This window comes from Barbatula barbatula (assembly GCF_947034865.1).
Source record: "Barbatula barbatula genome assembly, chromosome: 4".
Classification (NCBI taxonomy): Eukaryota; Metazoa; Chordata; class Actinopteri; order Cypriniformes; family Nemacheilidae; genus Barbatula; species Barbatula barbatula.
The window spans coordinates 6,390,799-6,412,870 of NC_136768.1; the positions used below are offsets into that span (position 1 = coordinate 6,390,799).

Here is a 22,072-nt window from a genome sequence, read left to right on the forward strand (position 1 = left end):
GCCTCTTTAAAGAAAAAACGCTTTAAATCACTCATTTTCTTTTTTCTGCCCATTGTAAATCTATTTAGTATGTAATCTATTCTTGTTGAGAGGCATATAATAATTAAAATGTTTTGTGTATAACATTTGACGTATTCATTTATTTATACAAAATAAATACAATGCAGAGATGCAAGTGTACCAAACAGACACTATTGCTGTAACAAAATATATTCCACAGAAAAAACAGAAGCACTGGTGTAAACAAAACTCAAAATGAAATTTGTTCTATTTCTCATTAATAATATATAAAAGTGACAATTGACTCATAATACTATATATCTAATTATATTGTTGCAATCTGTTATCCATTTGATGAGCACATGGATGTTGGCAACATGAGTTTAGAGTTTTAAAATGAAAAACAGAAGATAAGGATAAATAAATAATCTAAACAATAGTTTTAGATTTTAGGATAAAGTTAAAGACTTTTTTCTGAAGAGTATGTCCCCATTCCTATTCTGCACTCCTCATCATTAGCTGGATTAATTTGTCCTTCAGTACCCCTCGTTTCTTCCTCATCTTCGTCATCATCCTCTTCCTCATCTTCCCCTTCTTCCCCATGTGCTGCCCTTCTACCGGTTTTCGGCCCCTTGCAGATTTTGAGGTGTCGTGTGAGGTGGTATTTGGTGAGGAAGCCCTTGTTGCATTTTTCGCAAATAAAATCCCGTTTGCCATCGTGAGAATTTAAATGTTTCTTCAGATGGTCAGTCTTTAAGAACTGCTTGTCACATTTCGGACAGGTTATCTGGCGGTCTCTGGAAAGGCGAAAGACAAAAATCAACAAGGTCCCGATTAGAAGAGATGAACATCTGGCATAATTCCGTTAAATAAACATCAGGAAATGAAGATAAATGAGAACTTTTTAACACTTATGTTGCAAAGATATTGTGATAAAACCTGGTCTTACAGTGAATGTGAATACATGTGCTGCTTGAGGTCTTGTTTCCGCACAAACATTCTATCACAATGGTCACACTTAATGTTCTTGATACCATTGTGTATAGCCATATGAGATTCCACGTGTGCTTTCTGAGTAAACGACTTCCCACAGACTGTACACCTGAAGTTCTTCTGACCTGCAAAAAAAGACAGCATTCATTTTTCTATTGTTGTAACTGCAGATTATAAAACACATAAAATGCTTAAATCTGGGTTCTGAAGCAAAACTGATCTATGTCATAAGTTTTTACCTGTGTGAATTTTCAGGTGTTTTCTAAGATTGCTGGGGTCACTGAAAGCCTTGCTGCAGTAGCTGCACTTGTGCGGTCTCATGCCCATGTGACCCATGAAATGCACATTCAGTTTAGTGGAAGTGGTGAACGCTCTTGTGCACATGCTGCATTTAAACTTCCTCTCGCGGCTGTGAGTATGCCCGTTGCTATTGGAATGTTCATTCACATCCGAATGGCACTGCCACTGTGGAGAGGAAGCAGATCGGGTTCCTTCATTGGTCACCTTTTCCTGCTGTTGCGATTGGCTGTGGGTGGTGTGAGCAGGGTGGTCGTGGGCGGGACTGTGACTCTGGGCGTGGCTGTTCAAGTGAGATTTAAATTCAGTGAAAGATGCACATTCTTTTCCACAGTGGCAAATCTGGCCTTCTGGAACTGCTGGTACACCTGAAGAGACATGGCAATAGCTGTTTAGATATGAATTCAAGAACAGTTAGTTGGTATTAAGATCTCTTTCAAGATGTTTGTTTATATTTGGTTTATATTGTCACACCCAGCTGCCTGCTGTAATCCCTGCTGTAATAGAACAGTAGCTCCTGGTCTGGGAGTATTTCTCCAGATGTGCAAAAATAAAGCTTCCCATTGTCTATATACGCCACAAGATTTCGCTCCTCTGAGGTTCTGTAAATAGAAATTGATCTATGATTTTTGTGACATCTTTCACATTTTTTTTAATTCAGATTATACAATTCAGATGTCTGGTCATTCAGATACGTGTATAAAGAGTATATTCAAGATAAGAGCAAAGTTGTTACCTTGCTTTCCGTACAAACATCATCCAGTTGCATTCATGCTCATCTGTCGTTACTATACAGAACTCTTGAATATCGTTATGGAACATCTATTTTGCAATAAGGAAACAGTGATATACTACTGTCAATGTCTGGATAGTAACAAACATGTATATGTAATGGTAAATGAAGTGTTTTTAAATGTTTGGTTAATTTTCAGACGTGATACTAACCTTCCATATTTGAGGAGTGTCTTTGTCAGACCAGTCTGTAAGTTCCACACTGCTGCAGTGCTGTCCAACCATAGGCCCAAAGCAGGTACGTGAAGGTATGGTTTCTCTAGCAAACACACCTACAATCAACAAAAACTGACTTCAGCAGTGCAACAAATAGATCAATACACAATAGACCTTTCAGGATAAATTCCTTTCGGACTTAAAACAATACGATCTGCTTTACTCACCAATAGGCTCATCAGTTACCGAAATCCGGAGGCACAAGGGATGGGGCAGAGAGAGGCGGGCTCTACTCTGAATTGGAGTGTCTGGGATGAATGTGACAGACCCATGCTCAGGGCAGTCAGAGGAATATGACTGTTCACACAAAGTGCACCCTTGAAGACAATAAAATGCATTAAAATGGTTCCAAAGCACATGGGAGCCCCAACCCAACGACTACACAGAACTTACAAACATTAAAGGCATTGGCCATGTTTTCCTTATTGGATGTTGAGTCTTCTAGCTGCAATGTAGAGTTCACTAACACCAGACTATTGTCTGGCCCTAGAGACACTTCAGCAGTGATAGGTGACACATTGACGGGTTCAAGTCCTATACCTGAAGGTCCGTGTAAAGGAACTGTTTCTAGTTGAGTCTGTGGGCGCATGGCACCGGTAAGCACAACACTAACCACCCCAGAGTGCAGGGCTTCACCCAGAGACCCAGGACCACCTGCTCCTGTAGTGTTGGTTCCTACTCTTCCTCCCATATGCTCCTGCTCCATCACCACTTGCAGTTCCAACCCTGCCCCGTGCAGGGGCATGACACTTCCTGAGTCCACACCTGCCAAACCTTCATGAGGCTGAGGTCTGGACCCCAGCTGCTGTTGTGTCTCTGCCACCACTACACCCTCCATGGTGGCCAAGTCCTCTTCCATTCCATCGGAAGACATGGGACTACTGACACGTGACTCCATGGTTAGTCCCGTCGTGTCCAGCTGCACTTCGTGAGAACCGCCTTGGTGGAGATCGGTTTGGCCTCCGACCTGCCGTGAGTCTAGGGACACCAGGCCCTGTTCTAGAGGACCACCTGGAACACTGTACGGATCTAAGCCAGAGGGGTTGTTGTTGGACACAGAAAGAGTTCCGTCCATGTTAAGGCTGCTCGGATGAATGTATTGAGGTGGTGGACGATCTGCCAAATATGACAGTATACCTAAACAAGAGTCGAAGAAAGATGTTTTTATTTGGTTCATGCAACAATAAATATTTTTACAAGCCAGTATCATGTAAAAATAAAACATTTGTTTTTATCGATGGTTTGTGACCTGGTTTAAAGTAGAACTTATCCAGTGTTACCTGGAAGAATATGTCTAAAGTAGCTACTCTCCAGGTGGGGATATGGAGGAGGTGGTAAAGTATAATTTCTCTCCGGAAGGCCACACATCACACCTCTGTCCCCTAAAGGACCCATGGGTAACATCAGGGACAGTGCTGAAGGGAGCTGTCCAAGTGATGGACCCAAGCTGGGTATAGTGACTGGCATACCTTAAATTAAACCAGGATGCGTTATGAAACGTACACAATACAGAACAACGTCAAAGCAAAACAGCTTTCGTGTCCTTACCTGGAGTGGTCATCATTGGGTTGTGGGTTGGAGATGTGGGAAGGCAGAGGTGACTCGCACTCACAGGGGGCACGCTGAGCTGGTCCATGCCCACTGGGCTGAGGTTCATGTCATTCATGCTAAACAAAAAACATGGTATAGAATTAAAATATAACTCATATGTATGTGCAGGGACAGTCACGTGCATTTGTATGCGTTTACCTGACAGTACAGATCAGTTAAGGCATTGAACGTGATGGATGCATTCTTGAATCTGTAAATAGTAAAACAATTGTAGAAATAGAACAATTTAAGTGTTTTTATGTCATCTGTTTTTTTAAACTAAATCTGCAGATCTTTTAAATTGACAATCTTCTGTATCTAACTACAGCGGCTACGATTAAAATAACACTATTTAATCACTGAATGTCGTAAGAAATTTAACAAATACATGTGTAGTTGAAAACGACCACAAGAACGAGTCAAAAGGGTTTCAAAAACACGTTAGCAAGTTAACCGGTGTCAGACCGACGCAATATTAACAGGAACAGGTCTTCGTTAACGCAGGAGGGGTGAATATTTTTTTAAACATAAAAATGATTAACTTACATTCAGCCCCAAAATAACCTCTTCGTGGAAGATATTTGATAGGATAACAACAACATTGCTAAAGGCAAACGGTGAAATGATTTCTTGGGTTTATGTTTCAAAATAAGGGTCCGACTACGCGGTTCGTTTATATATAGTTGGGTGTTTAGGCAAGAGTGTCGCGACCAATTTAACGGCTTTTATTTTGAAATAAGATCTGTTTCCTGTGTCCGCCTGAACCGGAAAACAAAAGTACTCCGTTCGTCTGAAAACCTGCTGTGTAATCTTGCTGCAACAGTCACTATAGGGATTTATTTGAAAGACCGAAAGCAGTCATGCCTGATCATTTAGGTTCCGACCAACGCAAAATAAAAGAGGAGGAAAAGGACGACAAACCAATTCGAGGTATTATTTGTGAGGCGTTTCGTGTTTTGATGAGTTGATGATGAAATTAGCATGCAGGCTAGCATTCGCTAACTAGCTACATTGTAATTTAGTTGAAAATTGTCAGAAAATATATTATGACAAACCTATTTTCAAAGTGTATTTCCCCTCTTAGATCCATTGTGTTTATGATATGATATGATATGTGGCATGTCATTAGTTGTTTTTTTAGTAGTTTCAAAGTAAGCAGTAAATCAAAACGTTGTCACATTGTTGTCATCTATTGTTAGTCCTGATCTTTGTTTTATTTTTCAGCTTTGGACGAAGGAGACATTGCGCTCCTGAAAACTTATGTGAGTGTAACTAAAAAACATATAGTTGTTTGCACATTGGATTCCATATCAGATGGTCTGAGTGATGTCACTTGCAAGTAATCCGTGCATTATGTGTTTGTGAATAGGGTCAAAGCACTTACTCGAGACAGATCAAACAGGTTGAAGATGATATCCAGTCGCTTCTGAAGAAAATCAATGAGCTTACAGGTTAGTGTCTTGTTATTGTGAAATTCCAACTTTAATTGTGATACGTGGATCTACACATGAATTCAGATTACAATAGCATACGGTGAAGTCCTGATATCCTTGCACTGACTCATCTTTTGTGTGCTACAGGCATCAAAGAATCCGATACAGGTCTGGCTCCTCCGGCACTATGGGATCTGGCAGCAGACAAACAGACTCTGCAGAGCGAACAGCCCCTGCAAGTGGCCAGGTATGAGGGTACTAATGAAACAACGAACATGTATAAACCTATTAAATTATTTATATCTTCGTCTGGTTTTTTTTCATAGATGCACCAAGATAATCAACGCTGACTCTGAGGATCCAAAGTACATCATTAATGTGAAACAATTTGCCAAGTTTGTTGTGGACCTGAGTGATCAGGTCGCCCCGACTGACATTGAAGAAGGAATGAGAGTTGGGTAAGGAGGAAATGCATTGCAAATTGCTTGCCTCACTTTTGAAACATCTCATTGATCTTACAATCTTCTCTAAACAGTGTTGACAGGAATAAGTATCAGATCCACATTCCACTACCACCCAAAATTGATCCCACCGTCACTATGATGCAGGTGAGCAATAGTTCCAATTTCTTTGGCAATATGATAAATGTTAACGTGTTAAAAGTATGTAAATAAGGTCACACTTAAACAAAAATCTTGATGTTAACAGGTGGAGGAGAAGCCTGATGTTACCTATAGTGATGTTGGAGGATGCAAAGAGCAGATAGAGAAGCTCAGAGAAGTGGTTGAGACCCCTCTGCTCCATGTATGTCATTAATGCGTTGCTATCAAAAAAATAAACAGATTTGTACGTGTTCATTTTCAACTAATATTCTTTCATTTCGTCCTAACTCCAGCCGGAGCGCTTTGTGAATCTGGGTATTGAGCCTCCAAAGGGTGTCTTGCTATTCGGACCCCCTGGTACGGGAAAGACCCTGTGTGCCCGAGCTGTGGCTAACCGCACTGATGCCTGCTTCATCAGAGTCATTGGATCCGAGCTGGTTCAGAAGTATGTCGGAGAGGTAAGTGTCTTTCCTCTTCAGAAGAAAGCAATACACATTTTGAAAACAAAACCCAATTGCTATGTTTTTATGCCTTGTCTAGGGTGCCAGGATGGTTCGCGAGCTGTTTGAGATGGCGAGAACAAAGAAAGCCTGTCTAATCTTCTTTGATGAAATTGATGCTATTGGAGGTGATTCTTTAAAAATATAATAACTATAGTATATGTCAAGGCTGGATTATGGTCCCATGAGACGTCTGGATAAAGTGTAGCTAGGGACCACTGGCAGTCCGAGGCCTTAAACCCTAATTACATAGTGTTATTATGGATAACATCTCAGTCTCGGATCCAATGATGATTTGGTCATATTAGTAATGTGGTTTTCTTGCAGGTGCCCGATTCGATGATGGAGCCGGAGGGGATAATGAAGTTCAGAGGACTATGCTGGAGTTGATTAATCAGCTGGATGGCTTCGATCCCAGAGGAAACATTAAAGTCTTAATGGCCACAAACAGACCAGACACACTTGATCCTGCTCTTATGAGACCTGGTAGACTGGACAGAAAGATTGAGTTCAGCTTGCCTGACTTAGAAGTAAGTGTTAATTAATAAATCATTAGTTTATGAAAGTTATTCATATTTCCTAAATCCAATATGAGATGCTCTTCACTGCCACCAGTATAGCCATGGTGTCATATCAAGTTACATTGTGATATCACAAAATATAATTTGTGTTATTGTATTTTTCAGGGGCGCACCCACATCTTTAAGATCCATGCCCGCTCTATGAGTGTTGAAAGAGATATCCGCTTTGAGCTTCTAGCACGCCTTTGTCCCAACAGCACAGGTGAGTTCTGACCTCTAGTTCTCCTGACAAACATCTAGGGACACAAAGTTATTCAGACAATGAAATAGTCGCCTCTTACCTCACAAATACACACATAATTAGGGCAAAACGTTGAAGGAAACACTTTAAGCAACATTGATGATTCACTTGCTTTAGTTAACATTGTGTTATCCATGCAGGTGCTGAGATTCGCAGCGTGTGCACAGAGGCAGGCATGTTTGCCATCCGAGCTCGTCGAAAAATTGCAACGGAGAAAGATTTTCTGGAGGCTGTGAACAAAGTCATCAAATCCTACGCCAAGTTCAGCGCCACCCCTCGCTACATGACTTATAACTAAATTGATTTATTTCCTCCTGTGTTTGTGTTCTGCTTGATAGTTCAAACAGATTCTCATGTATGTCTTGTCACTTTTCTGTGATATTGAATCAATAAAAACATTATCCATATTACACTTCTTGTTTATTATTTCAATATTTATGCTGCATGCGAAACACTGTGTTCGGTCTTCTTTGGTTAGTTAAAAAAAAATTAAATATAAAAAATGATAGGCACTTGTGTGGAATAAACATTTAATAATTTAAGAGTAATTTTAGCATTTGTTGTTATACAAAAATATCTAAAATACACAAAGCATAAAATATCACAATAAAATGCACCATATTGTATGTAGTTCATTTTTGGTCTTCATTACTTCGAGAAGAATTGCATTTAATTAATAGTATAGTAACATCTCAAAAGCAATTAGAAATATGTGTGAATCCTTCTAACTTAAAAGTGCTCAGTTCCGTCCATCACAATGTCTCAGACTGTTTCAGCCTGAGGGCACATTGAGACACACTTCCATGTAAAGCTCCATAGAAAGGAATGCCTAAAAAGCACTTCATGGAATCTATTGTTTCATTAAACTTAATCCACTTTAAATTAATGTTCCGAAAAAAAGGAAATTTACCAAGAAAGCTGTGAGCTACCTTCAGCATCTTTTAGCATGAAGAGACACAGATTGAATGGAAGAAAAAAAATACAGAGAATTCTAAGCACTAAACGTTAAACAAAAAAAATACAATCAATATTTCGCATGGTGCCTTGTCAGAAACATCTGTCAAAAATATCAAAGGAAAGAAAAAGCAGTGTCATCGCCACAGTGCAATTCTGTGTTCAGCATTTTTATAATGTGTAACATATTCAACTGCTTATTTGCTGAATACAATAGCCAGTTATGCTGGTAACAACATGATTGTAAAACTCCTGGAATGTCAATAAAAGCTACAGACCAATGCAAAAAATAAACACTGGTCGAATGTCCATCTACCCTAATTGCACTTAAAAAGAAGAAAAAACATACTTCTCTAGTCTTCAGTAACAATTTACAGCAGAGCTTAAAATCACGGTTCATGTAATAATTTTACAGGGACAATAATGTTAAGCCCATCATATGCTGGTATACTCACATCACAAAAAATGTGGCCATCAGAAAACAAATGTCTTGGCCTGTTCCTTACACCAGGAACGTCTCAGTCTCCTTTTGTTACAATGACAACCAAAAGGTAAAGTCAATAATAAGTCCCGCAGTTTGAAATCATTGGCTGCTAGGACAAGTGGGTGGGTCTTTCCTGTTTTGACAGTGTAACACCGCATCATGAATAGTGGGGAAAAGGAGGTCAGAGGTCACTGGCTCAATAAAAAACTGTAGTGTCCTGAGATCATATAGAACAGTCCCTGCAAAACACAAGAACAAAATGTTGCAAAGCACTGAATTTTAAACTGAATTGTTCTCTCCCACTAATATGCATTTACTAGCTTCAACTCTAGGTGAAGATGTTCACCACAAAAATACCATAAACGCTTTTAAAATTGCAATGTGACATGTATTTAAATATAATTATTACATTAATTTAAAGATTATAAAGGTTCTTCTGTTAATAACACTTACTGCTACATCCAGCAAGGACGATTTTCACATTGATTGTTGCATACTCCTTTATAATCTGTAGGACATTTAAACATTTATATCAACAATTCTGACCTCATATTGCTGTCCTAATCTGATCAATCAGTTTAATATTTTTCACATAGATAAACTAGCTAGCATGATTATTAATAATATTAATCTTATTTCAAATTATAAGACGTTATAATCATATATAAGTGTAATTTATACATTCAGCTGCATGCTGTCAAAACGCTTCATGCAGTCAAAAATGTATTACATAGATATGAATGTGTTAATATGGCTTGTCTACTTACAGATTTAATGGCTTTGGCCCCTACAGAATCAATGAAGTTAACCGGGGTTAAGTCCAGTATGATGGAGTGAATGGGGGTCAGACGCTGCAGGAAAAATTCATCCTCTGATTCGGACTCGGTCTGGGTTTCATTGGCCCGTCCATTCGTATACACACTCATCTGCTTGTCTGCCCCAGCCACCACCTCATGAGTGACACCCAACTCCATATCCTGTTGTGGTACCGAACATTCATATTTACATTCATTATCAGTTGCTTCATCCAAAGCATTTTGCAGTACATTAGAGCAATACATTTTATCAGTAAGCACAATCTAATAAGAAATAGACCCATGACCTTGACGCTGCTAGTGCCATACTCATAACACTCATAACTAAAACATAATGCGTCATTACCAGGCAGAACTGATTCATAATGTAAACATTATTACATCATTATTACATGACACTGTAAACCTATAAGTGCTACATTTTATGCATACGAATAGATTTAAGGTGACGGTTGTAATACGACTGGTTTATAAATGCATACCAATAAAACAACAGCATTTTTCTTTGATGGTAAACGCAGTTTCGATTTCTTCCCTCTGGTGTTTATTTTAGCGTATTTTAACTGCGATTGCCTTTCCGCGAGAAGTTTGGCCGGATTGACTCCAGTCTGTAGTCACAAAAAAAAAAGTACAGAATAACAAAACTATAATGTGTGCAAAACACTGCGGTGAGGTCAAACACACCTGCTGTTCATGGGAGCAGCTTTCACAAAACTAGTTTCTAGTTTCTAGTTTCACAACACTGTAGAGCATATCAAACACGCTCAAGGGGAGAACATGAAAATACAATATCTTAAATATTTAAAATCTTATTAATTATTTTAAACACTGAAGCTCACCTTTGCTTTGAGGGCGTTTACATATAAGTCACTGTTCGCAAAGTAGATGGAGGTATTAGACTGAAAAATCTTAATCCCTGAGCATTCCTCAGCCTTGAGAAAGAGAATACAACACGCAGATAAAAGGACAAAGATTGTGGGAAAACGAAAAAGGATTAAACCATGGACTGGGTTTGCGTGACGTCTAAAGGCAGAGTACAGTTTGGTGATCGGGAATGTATGATGTTAAAGCGATAGTTCTCCAAGAAACCCTATCATCATTTACTCACACTCATATAATTTCAAATTTGTATGGCTGTTTTTATTATTTGTCAGAACACAGAATAAGATATTTTGAAGAATGTGGGATCACCAAATCGTTGTTCCCCATTGACTTGCATTGGTTTTGTGTGCATACAATAGAAAGGAATGACGACCAACATGTTTTTGTTTCCAAGATTCTTTAAAATATCTTATATAAAAAAGCCAAATAAAAAAGCCATACAGGTTTGAAATTACAGGAGGGTTAGTAAATGATGATAGTTTTGTGTGAACTATCCTTTTAAGGTTTGGGTTACTAATTCAATAAAAATTGAGTTGGAGATGATTCATGTAGAGATGGCTAAAGATGCAAAAAGTTAGAAAGATAATGTAATATATATTAAATGTCTTTGTTACCTCTTCATACTCATCCACATCAAAATATAGTCCTGTATCTGAGATCTGTCCAAGAACAGCATTTTTTGGGCTACAATAGAAAGATCAGAAAATAGACATCAACATCATCATCATCATCATCATACCAATGAATACTGTAAAATTAAAATTTCGTAAAAACAAGCCCAAAACGTTAATTAGGATCAATCCACAAAATCAAACAGAAATTTGATCAAATTTATATTTTTCTTTCATAGGCTTTAACATTAAATAAATACTCTTCCAAGAAAGCGAAAAATAAAAAGTCGACTGATCTGTTATTACAAGATGAAAACAGTGTGCATCAGATGGCATTGGAATAATGTAAGAGTGTATTTTACCGCTGTGTTCTGTAAACAACTGTCAGAATGGCAAAACCCATGGCCACCACCAGTCCATAATCCAGACCCAGAAGAACAGAGGCGACAAAGGACACAAGCCATGTTGCCTGAATACAAACCATCACTCATGAACAAAAAAATAACCTTACTGCATTAACACATTAATAAAGTTTACAGAGTCAACATTTCACAATGTTTCGTGCAAAATGCTTTTTAATGAGCCCATTTAGGCTGTCAGGTTTATCAAATGTTGAGTAGATAAGTAAAATCAGCAGGGTGTAACTCAACAGTGGACAAAATGTAATCCAAAGTACTAACCAGTTCGATCTTGCTGGTTCTCCATAATCCGGGAATGTCTTTCATTTGCCTAAACATCCCCATGAGATTGACCATGATTATAGCAGCCAACACTGTCTAATAAAAAGATGACAGTTTATTAGAAAGACTTAATCTGACGTTTCGTGTCTTGCAAAGGGATTTTGGTCATTTCAAACAGATTATATTGCATTTTCCAAAAAAGGTCACTCTTTTCTTGCCATTTAGTTTTATCACATTAGGTTTTGGTGCATAAGGTGAAGCTCTGCACTTACTGTAGGTAAAGGCTGAAAGACAAATCCGATGGCCAGCACCACCAGTAGCACAAGCATAGACGCCAAGAGTCCTGCAATCTACAGACACAAACATTAACATAATCAAATCAGTTTGGCATCGGGAAGCAAACCTCTTTATCTTATCTTTATGGTTTTATGACAGTTATGCAGCCACTGTGATGGCATCAGCACAGGAACACACTCCATATTTGGACAGGAACATATTTGAACGTCTGCCACATTTGAATGGGATTACGTGTGTGTGTCACTTACTTCGGTATTTCCTCCAGTGCTTTCCTGTACCAGGCTGCGAGACATTGACGCCGTGACAACGAACGTGTGGAAGAACGAACTGACAAAATTACAGAGCCCCAGTGCGATGAGCTCCTACAATCACAAAATCAATAACACAACAATACTGTTTGCACCTCAGGATCATAAAAGAATGAAGTATTCAGGATCATTTTATGAAGGAAAACTTGAATCGTGTGAGTAACTAAGGTCACATTAATTCCCTTCAGTAGACTTGGCATGGGGCTTCGTTCTGTTGTCCCAGATTTATTCCTACAATTAGTGTATTATAAGTCACTTTGGATAAAAAGATCTACTAAATGGCAAGCAACTAAGTAACTGTGGCCTCTAGCTGGTTTAGCCCTTCAAAACGCCATAAAATGTCTGAATGGTGCATAGCGCCGTATCTAAGAGGCACTGAATCTAATTACTTTGAATGATGTCGCACAACAAGAACTTTGCTGTGAAATACAAATGATTCTCTACCTGGTTTCCATCCACACTGTACCCGTGCTTGAGAGCAAAGGTTTTGGCTAGTGAAATTGCAATTGAAAAGCCAACAACCGCTATAGCTATGGCGTCTGTGAGGAGGTTGGGAAGGACTGAGAAGTCTGGGACCTTGGGTGGCAGCAACCTTAAAAGAAAGATGTGTTTTAAAATGTAAATTTGCAAAAATGTAAATAGTTTCAATTTTGTATATTTAAGCAAAAGCAAATGGCTGCATGATCTTACCCGGTGGGAATTTTACCCACAACATCTACACCATAGTTTTCAGACATAACCAGCCCGTACGAGATCCCAGTGGAGACGATTACCTTTTAAGAACAAGTGTATTACCTTTTAAATATAAAAATGTGTCATTTCTGAAATGTTGAACATGTTAGCACAATGTTTCTTATGCAAGGCCTTAGAAGTCGCACCACTATGATCTCTCCAGGGATTGGGATGGGTAGTTTCTTCTTAAAGCGTTCGTTGAAGTCTTTCACCCCGTACAGGAACACGGTGCACACCAGTCCAATAATAAGAGTGACAATATTAGTGCTTGTGATGTTCATGATGACAGCCTCAACGCTCTGTGTTCATAACAAAACCAGAAAAAGGGCTTTAATTTAAAAAAAGATTGCACATAGAAACAAGTAATTATGAAAGTTATGAATTATCAACATTTTTATAACTGTGGACAGAGTGATGTAACATATCAAAACAGGGTGTTGGTTACATACATAGACGACAGACAGAGGCCCGTTGAAGCGCGCAGTGGGCACCCCCAACAGGTACTTGAGCTGTGAAACCGAGACGTGCACCGCAGCGGCTGTGGTGAAACCTCGCACCAGAGGCTCGCTGAGATAGATCGCCAGAAAGCCAAATCTCAGCAGACCCAGAGCAAACTACACAACATCAAAACACAGCGAAAGTAGTCTACGGTCAGTTAGATTCATACTCAACCCTCAACTTGAGAATGTGGGTAGAAGTTATGCAGTTTTCCATTCCATGTGTTTATTATAAACACGGTGTCGGCCAGCATGAGGCATCCATTAACATGTTCTCATAAGTTTACAGTAATGTTATCCCACACTGTACGGGTAAATGCACAAAGCTGGCCATCGATGATTAAATTAAATAGCTTACCTGAATGAGACCTACTAGTGTTGTTAGAGCTACAACCACTTCTACCCTCCTGGCATCACGAGCCTCAAAATCCACCACCTGGGATGCATTGGTCCCATTGACTGCAAACATGGAGTCCGGGGCTTCCCTTACAGCGACACCGCCAATCATCAAACTTATTACTGCAAATGTACCTGCCGGAATATAAAAACATTTGCCCATTGAAGATCTTAAGACTCTTAAACATGTACAGCACTAAATTCCCATATGGATCACATTTAACTTACAATGTCAAACTGTGTGTTTAGGTTAAGTCATTAGTTGCCATTATCAGCTGTTAGCCCTTGTTGTATGAATTGTATTAAATATAGATAACAAATAGCAAACAAATGCTTCACTGTAAAAAATATAAATTATTTAACATACATTTAGTGCAAAATTTTGCAAAAAGAAAAAGTGTTGTACTGTATGAATTTGATTATATTAATACAGTATTAAAAGAAATAATTTCTCAGAAAACAAAACAAATTTCTTTGCTATGTCTGCAATTCATTTTAATTCATTTTTGATGTATGAAGATCACACACATATATCCCAGAAGAGTAACCACATTAACTTCAAAAAACATCCAAATACTATTAATTTTGGAAGTTTTGTTGATTGTTGTCTATTAAACTATTTCTATAAAATCTTGTCTATCAAAATTATTTTTGTGAAATAAATAACCTAACACTTGTTTAAAACTAACATGCAAATTTGCCCTACAGTGCGATGTCAAAAATGTAGAAAAAAAACAAACAATGAAGATAAATCTCTCTTAAGCTCTTTTATATGATATAAATTAATATGAATAACATAAAACAATGTAATATTAACAGTTTATTTTCTGAATTTTGCTACGGCACACCATAGGAATCCTGTAGGATTTATTTGTCAACTACTCAAACTTCATTTAGTTTATTATTGAGCATCTATAATGCAACAACATTCATATCCTTTTAAATTTCAGGCCACTTTAGTTTTTTCCCCTAATGCACTGCTCTGACAAATTATCTTTCAAATCAAGTCACTGTCTGTTTGTCCATTTTACAATACATTCAAAGCATTCTGTTGGTTTACAGGTACTACACACTTCTACACAACTCTTATCATTGTTTCTGATTGGAAAGTCTAACAAAACCACCGTGTCAAAGACAAACAAGTACTGTCATCCCTACTTCACTATAAAGTAAACAAAGTGTGCAGACTTAGCAATGCTATCAGTCCCAGTGCACTTGTGTATGTGTACAGAGACCTAATGAATAGAGTACTGAGCCTTGCTGTGCCTCTCCATCTAGATAAATCCCTTTTATTTCCCTTTCGAGAGTGGTCACTTCGACATTGCGGAGGCCGCATATGAAACTCCTCCTCTTTTTTTTACTTTTCCTGAAGTCCTATAGGATAACGGCAGTAAAAAAACTGGCCAATTGTCGCAAGACATGCACAGTATGCAAATACTGACGAATCTAGACAGTATAAATAAAGTGCATGTGACGACAATCGCAACTAGGAGGAGCGCAAAATGCTGTTGAGGCAGGAAATCTGCAGCCTTCTCGCGAAAGGAGCGATCGAGCGTGTCCCCACGAACGAGCGGGAAAGCGGGTTTTACAGCCGGTATTTTGTTGTGCCCAAGAGAGATGGTGGTCTGCGTCCAATTCTGGACTTGAGACCCGTCAACCGAGCGCTTCACAAGCGAGCGTTCAGAATGACAACTCTAAAACAGATCCTGGCACAAGTGCGTCCCGGGGACTGGTTTGTATCCGTAGATCTGAAGGATGCGTACTTTCATGTTCAGATAGCCAAGCACCACCGAAGGTTCCTGCGATTCGCATTCGAGGATTCAGCGTACCAATTTGCTGTCCTCCCATTCGGGCTGGCATTAGCTCCGCGCACATTCTCGAAGTACGTAGACGCGGCGCTTTCCCCTCTCAGAGCGAGCGGAATGCGCATTCTCAATTATCTGGACGATTGGCTGATTTTAGCCCACTCTCGGAAGGCGCTAATCGGTCACACGCGGATGCTGCTTTGTCACTTGACATCCCTGGGGCTGCGCATGAACATGCAGAAGAGCAAACTCATGCCGAGTCAGTCTATAACGTATCTGGGGGTATGTTTCAACTCAGTGGAGATGCGCGCTCGCCTCTCCCCAGAGCGGACGGAGTCCATCTTTTCAGCTCAACATTTGCTCAGGCCGGGCCGTTCTGTTCCCCTGAGGGAGTTCCAGAGGCTTTTGGGTCTCATGGCGTCGGCAGTCGGACACCTAGGTCTTCTGCACATGCGACCACTACAGTTCTGGCTGAAGGCTCGGGTTCCATGGAGAGCATGGTCCTCGGGTCGGGCGCGAGTCCCGGTTACAGTCAGCTGCCTCGGCGCCCTGAGTCCGTGGCGCGACCCGAGCATGTTCAGTCGGGGAGTTCCCCTGGGGCTGGTGACGAGACGCACCGTCGTTACGACGGATGCATCGTTCTCGGGATGGGCCGCGGTGTGCGAGGGCATGCCGGCATCCGGCCTTTGGTCAGTCTCTGAGGAAATGGCACATAAATCGCCTGGAGCTAAAGGCGGTGTATCTAGCTCTTCATACTTTCCAGTCGAGGCTGGAGCAGAAACATGTTCTGATTCGCACCGACAACATGTCCGTGGTTTCGTACATAAATCGCCAGGGAGGGATCCGTTCCTGAGCTCTTTTCAAACAGGCGGCGGGTCTCCTACTGTGGGCAGATCGGCATAAACTCTCTTTCAGAGCAGCGCATATCCCCGGTCATCTGAACCGTGGAGCGGACATGCTTTCGAGGGAGGGTCTTCCGCATGGGGAATGGAGGCTTCATCCCGACATAGTCCTGTTAATTTGGGAACGCTTCGGGAAGGCGGAAGTGGATCTATTCGCGACAAGCGAGAACGCACACTGCCCGTTGTATTTCTCGCTGATCCACTCCCCCATGGGGAGCGACGCGCTGACGGTGCGTTGGCCGGTCGTTCGGCTTTACGCGTTTCCTCCGGTGAAGATTTTACCCCTAGTGCTGTCCAAAATCAGAGCGGAGACGGCGTCGGTGATTCTCGTCGCTCCGTTTTGGCCGAATCAACCATGGTTTCCGGACCTGAGGGAGTTGTTGACGGCACCGCTGTAGCGGATTCCCCTCAGGAGTGACCTGTTGTCCCAAGTGAACGGCACGATTTGGCACCCCAGCCCAGAGTTGTGGAACCTCCATGCATGGCCGCTTCGGGGGTTCTAACTGCACTCCTGTACTGGATACTATTTCGGAGTCTCGTGCGCCGTCTACCAGACGTTTATACGCTCTAAAATGGGGGGTGTTTGCTAAATGGTGCAGCAGTAACAATATCGACCTGGCGTCCTGCCCCGTGTCTGATATTTTATCTTTCCTGCAGCACAGGCTGGACAACGGCGACCACCCATCAACGCTGAAGGTTTATGTAGCGGCTATCGCCTCGTTTCGTTCCCCGGTTGATGGGCAATCGATTGGTAGACACATGCTGGTGGTCAGATTCCTCAGAGGAGCGAGGAGACTTTTCCCCCCGTGAACCCCTTCAGTACCACCTTGGGACTTAGCGCTGGTGTTGAAGGCTCTCTCTTCTCCCCCTTTCGAGCCTTTGGACGCGGCTTCTGTAAGAGAGCTCACTCTAAAAAACGTTCTCCTTCTCGCCCTTGCTTCGGCTAAGCGCATAGGGGATTTACAAGCGCTCTCAGTCGGCGCTGATTTCATTCGTTTTGGACCCGGCGACTGCAGCATCACTCTCCGGCCAAAATCGGGTTATGTGCCAAAGTCCATGTCTACCCCTTTTAGAGCACAGGTCATTTCTTTGCCCGCTTTGTCTTCCAAATCGTCAGACTCGCAGGATGCTAACGCTCAGAGAGCGGTCTGCCCGGTAAGGGTCTTGCGGGCTTACATTGATCGCACGGCCGGGTTTCGGCAGTCTAAGCAGCTCTTTATTTGTTTTGGTGGGGGTACTAAAGGCCGGGCTGTCTCAAAACAGAGGCTCTCTCACTGGGTGGTGGACGCTATTACCTTGGCGTACGAAAGTCAGGGTCAGAACTGCCCCTTCGGTATCAGAGCTCATTCGACTAGGGCTATCGCCTCTTCGTGGGCCTGGTCTAAGGGCACATCTATTTAGGACATATGCTGTGCAGCCGGCTGGTCTTCTCAGAATACTTTCGCCAGGTTCTACAGATTGGATGTGTCCTTGTTGGCTTCTCAAGTCCTCTCGGTGAGTGCTGATTAAGCTTTATCTTCTACCTTGTATTTCTTGTGCTACACAGTTGTTACCGCATTGCTGTTTACACTGTGCTTGGTGTACTTATGTTCGCTATTATATCGCCCGGGTTTCCGTGCTGGTTCTACTGCTGTGGTGTCTGCCCTGTTCAGCGCAGCCCGCTGCGTTAATTTGGGTTTGGATATGCAAATTTGCCAAGAGGCCAATCTAGCGGTTCATAGGCCGGTTTCAGCCAATCAGCGGTTAACGCTTGGGGCGACCTCGCGAATGGTTGATTTGTATGCTCCACATACTTTGTGTGTTATCCCAGTTGTCGGGCTGTTTTTGCTAGCTCTCACGGCGGGATTGTACTACCGTTCCATATGCGGTCTCTGCAATGTCGAAGTGACCGCTCTCGAAAGGGAACGTCTCCGGTTACTTTCGTAACCTCGGTTCCCTGAGAAGCGGGAACGAGACATTGCGTAGATCGCAGTGTTCGCCGCTTATCACCGGGCGGGCGTTCTCTCGTAGATTCTGAGGATTGTCGTCACATGCACTGTATTTATACTGTCTAGATTCGTCAGTATTTGCATACTGTGCATGTCTTGCGACAATTGGCCAGTTTTCCGCAATGTCTCCGCAATGTCTCGTTCCCGCTTCTCAGGGAACCGAGGTTACGAAAGTAACCGGAGACGATTTCTATTACAACATACAGAGGTTAAGCATGAGTGTTGTTTCAACTGGAGGCCACATGCCTCTCTTTCTCTTTCTCTCTTCCATCCATGGGGTCCAAGCAGCAAGATACTTAAGCAACAACTCTGGTTTTTCTAACCTTTTGACTTTTTAACCTTTGATCTTTTATCACTGTGGTTTTTCTAATGTCCCGCAGAGACTTCACAGGGGTTGAACATCAGCTTAAACAGGAGACGAAAATAACGAAATATCTGGGCCACCTCTAAGGAAGTTGTGGTGCGAGAAACGTTGTGGTGCGAGTTTCTCCGCTTTCTTTTACTAAATACAGAACTTTACTATATGAGCCTGGTGTGGTCGACCTGTACGATTTTCAAAAACCATGGAAAACTGTCTGCCTGGTCGGACTTCCTCCTAGAGAGGACTCAGAAATTCGGGCTGCTTGGAAGAACTTGCTTAATAACAGTGACTTTGCAAAACTGAGCTGGCATGTCACATTTCAAGCCGCCAGAGTTTTACTAATAGCATGGCATGCAAGCCTTACCTATTGAAATATGTTTGGAGGTACCGAAGAATGTGTACAACAAGACAGGATAAAAAGATGAATATAACCCAAACACAGGAGGTACGGCTGCTAACATCGCATAAGCAAGACCTGTCAAAAACGGGGTAGAGAAAAGAGAGAGTGGAGAGATTCAGTCCTCAACGATCAGATACATAGATTTGTGAGATTCATTGAGAATTTGATTGAACATTATGCAATAGCACTGACCTTGAGGTAGCTGCATAACACCGGTGCTGATACCAGAAACAATGTCCCCAAACAGGTATTCTTTCACTGGATATGATGGCAGCCATGTTAAAATAGGCAGAAAACTAAATGCAACAGATTTGGCTTTCTCAGATGAACAGCTGAAAAACAATAGAAGATTAAATGATACCATGCATCCTTAAAGTCAAGAATTTTATCAGGAGCAGACCGAGTTTTAACCGAGGCAGTTCAAACGTATCCCTTTGTATTGTTGTGTAATGATGGTAGCACTGAAATCTTAACGGTATGATAAGATGACATCGTAAAACAAGTTAGACATCATAAATGACTTATGGTAATTTACGCAGTTTACTAGGTACTTCCAGGATCAGATAAGACCCAAACATGATAGAATAATAGCTGTTTTTTTCACAAATAGACCAGACAAAGGTGATTTTTGTTTAGCAATAATAGTATATATCCACAACAAGACTCAAAAGTCTGAGATCTGAGTCTACTAGTGAGAAAGCAAATTCACATGTTCAGTTTATTTCCTCTATAAATTTGTAAATCAGATTTGGAGCTCCAGATTTTTAATGTGATCTCAGAACGATAGCTCAAAACACAATCAACAATAACAAAGACAGCAGAACATAATAAAATAACCTTACCTGAGCTGCTCCGTAACCCTCCGTATACAGGACTTGGGTGTTTTCTTCTTCCTATGTAGAAATCCAGAGTCAAGATAACTTTCACTGAACACAGGTCGTTCCACATGGTACATCGCCGCCGCCGCCACGGACGGTTCCTCGCTGGCCGTTATATGTTCCATAGCAACAGTGTAAATGCAGGCATATCAGGCTGCTGGAGACCTCGTGGTTGCACACGTGCACTTTCTGGGCTTCCACTTCCTGTTTTCACTATATGGTGGCCAGAGATCAGTCTGTGAAGAAAGAAAATACAACTTAGAACCAGTGTTGGTTTTATTTCAGGTGAACGTAACATGATAGTCAATACAGTTACATTGACAACCACCCCCTTGGTTTTAAAGGGGGCAACCGTGTACAAACCGTGCTGGTGTATGATTACAAGTCCTTAAAATAACCCTGAACTTCCTCGAGAAGTTGGTGTTGATTTGTCATGCAGTGGATGTGTCGCATACTTGACTATTGAACTATAAGCAATAACTACGTAATAAGCGCCATAAAAATTATAGGTCTACCAACTTGTCCATTTTAGAGAAACCAAAAAGGCTCTGCTTTTAAAAAAGATTAAATGTTTACATACTCGTGTGTGACTGTTGGCACGTATTGGTTGTGTAAATAGTTCCAACCCCAGCACACAACATAACTCAAGGACACAGCATACAGCTTGAGCAACCCTGAAGTCATAATGTGCTGTATGACCCCGTCCGTTTTTAGCACAGCACCTGACTATACGATACTTTAATGGTTCTCATGCATTAATGTCCCGCAGAAAGAAAAAAACACAGAATTTCTAGTAGATTTTATGGTTGTACTGGGAATATTGGGTATATGGGTTTTGCTTTTAGCGGAAACTGTAATGGTCTTTACTATTATGGTGTTGGGTGGAATGTTAACTATTACAACTCCACTAAACCCTGCTGTAACACACACACACACACACACACACACACACACACACAAAGGAATTTTGTAATGGTTTTAATGGTATTTGTAATTAGAGCCATTATAATTTGTATTGTGTTGTTTTGTGTGTGTTTAATCGTTCATGTCTCTTCAAGGTTATGCTGATATCATTCTCTGAAGTGAGTTTTGTTGACAACATATACAAGCAAGCAGCTTAAATACTGACATACAACTAACATGCATGCAAAAACGTAAACAAGCGCTATCTGCGCAGTCATGACGCAATGACACTGTACGTGACTGCTTGTCTCTACGAAATACTTCATTCAGATTTAAAAATCAGCAAAAGAAAACACAAGAAACCACTCTTTTCAAACGTGAGACTCCGAGAACCTGTTAGACAGGTATCATACAGTTACAGTTTTGCCAAAAGGTTTTGCGTTTGCAGTTTAAAGAGGGTAAAGAAGCGAAGAGCATCCTACCTCTCACCGCTCCCGTCCTGAAAATGACCCAAGGTGGTGAATTTAGTTGAAAAGTGAGCGAGCATCGGGACTCTTGTTACTGTGTAACAGGGAAAGCCCTTTATTGCAGGCGACTACCGCGTAATCCGTGCGTGAGGCTCTACGTCAACCTCGCGCGTCACTTTATTCGCGAAATGGATCGCGGGATATGTAGTTCTCCTTCACTGAAAAGCGTTTTTTAATACATGTATACACGCGAAACTACATATTATTGCAAAGATAACACAATATAAAAAAATGAATAAGAATATAAACAAAGATGCTGGTTTTCCAAAGGAATTTCGAAGGGAAAGTGTCATGGCGCCCTCTTGTGTATCGACTAAGCAAATCTTCAAAAAGTGATGATTTGTTTGTAGGCTACAGATTAATGATGAAATATAAATATCTGCATATAGCCTATTAAAAACTTACTG

General features: G+C 41.1%; 3 protein-coding genes across 3 annotated transcripts; 1 reads left to right on the plus strand and 2 right to left on the minus strand.

The window, feature by feature from the left end:
- Positions 1-2: 2 nt before the first annotated feature.
- prdm4 (PR domain containing 4) lies at positions 3-4,500 on the minus strand. Its single transcript, XM_079454692.1, has 12 exons — positions 4,435-4,500; positions 4,048-4,099; positions 3,847-3,965; positions 3,579-3,767; positions 2,692-3,435; positions 2,466-2,615; positions 2,236-2,354; positions 2,027-2,112; positions 1,765-1,892; positions 1,233-1,658; positions 950-1,118; positions 3-797 (listed from the first exon to the last, which is right to left on the minus strand). Exons 3-12 carry the CDS (start codon positions 3,962-3,964, stop codon positions 461-463), a joined length of 2,466 nt encoding a protein of 821 aa, XP_079310818.1. The 5' UTR covers position 3,965; positions 4,048-4,099; positions 4,435-4,500; the 3' UTR covers positions 3-460.
- psmc2 (proteasome 26S subunit, ATPase 2) lies at positions 4,305-7,652 on the plus strand. Its single transcript, XM_079454695.1, has 12 exons — positions 4,305-4,818; positions 5,113-5,150; positions 5,258-5,339; positions 5,469-5,568; positions 5,648-5,779; positions 5,857-5,929; positions 6,030-6,125; positions 6,217-6,381; positions 6,464-6,551; positions 6,751-6,953; positions 7,110-7,206; positions 7,386-7,652. The coding sequence occupies exons 1-12, from the start codon at positions 4,749-4,751 to the stop codon at positions 7,541-7,543; spliced, it is 1,302 nt and encodes a 433-aa protein (XP_079310821.1). The 5' UTR covers positions 4,305-4,748; the 3' UTR covers positions 7,544-7,652.
- slc26a5 (solute carrier family 26 member 5) lies at positions 7,648-21,781 on the minus strand. The gene is made up of 19 exons (XM_079454694.1): positions 21,621-21,781; positions 20,200-20,471; positions 19,550-19,689; positions 19,322-19,432; positions 13,864-14,036; positions 13,458-13,622; positions 13,155-13,307; positions 12,967-13,049; positions 12,721-12,868; positions 12,217-12,330; positions 11,944-12,021; positions 11,672-11,767; positions 11,354-11,460; positions 10,995-11,064; positions 10,338-10,430; positions 9,981-10,106; positions 9,451-9,660; positions 9,137-9,191; positions 7,648-8,922 (listed from the first exon to the last, which is right to left on the minus strand). The coding sequence occupies exons 2-19, from the start codon at positions 20,358-20,360 to the stop codon at positions 8,783-8,785; spliced, it is 2,223 nt and encodes a 740-aa protein (XP_079310820.1). The 5' UTR covers positions 20,361-20,471; positions 21,621-21,781; the 3' UTR covers positions 7,648-8,782.
- Between the last annotated feature and the right edge of the window lie 291 nt (positions 21,782-22,072).

Excerpts from the sequence above, each read along its gene's own strand:
- psmc2 (XM_079454695.1), top strand. The coding sequence starts at position 4,749 with ATGCCTGATCATTTAGGTTCCGACCAACGCAAAATAAAAGAGGAGGAA. Across the intron at positions 4,819-5,112 it reads GGACGACAAACCAATTCGAG|CTTTGGACGAAGGAGACATT; the intron begins GTATTATTTGTG and ends TTTATTTTTCAG. Across the intron at positions 6,382-6,463 it reads TTCAGAAGTATGTCGGAGAG|GGTGCCAGGATGGTTCGCGA; the intron begins GTAAGTGTCTTT and ends TGCCTTGTCTAG.
- slc26a5 (XM_079454694.1), bottom strand. The coding sequence starts at position 20,360 with ATGGAACATATAACGGCCAGCGAGGAACCGTCCGTGGCGGCGGCGGCG. Across the intron at positions 11,461-11,671 it reads GAACCAGCAAGATCGAACTG|GCAACATGGCTTGTGTCCTT; the intron begins GTTAGTACTTTG and ends GTTTGTATTCAG. Across the intron at positions 10,431-10,994 it reads ATGTGGATGAGTATGAAGAG|GCTGAGGAATGCTCAGGGAT; the intron begins GTAACAAAGACA and ends CTCTTTCTCAAG.
- prdm4 (XM_079454692.1), bottom strand. The coding sequence starts at position 3,964 with ATGAATGACATGAACCTCAGCCCAGTGGGCATGGACCAGCTCAGCGTG. Across the intron at positions 3,768-3,846 it reads CCCAATGATGACCACTCCAG|GTATGCCAGTCACTATACCC; the intron begins GTAAGGACACGA and ends GTTTAATTTAAG. Across the intron at positions 1,119-1,232 it reads ACACCTGAAAATTCACACAG|GTCAGAAGAACTTCAGGTGT; the intron begins GTAAAAACTTAT and ends CTTTTTTTGCAG.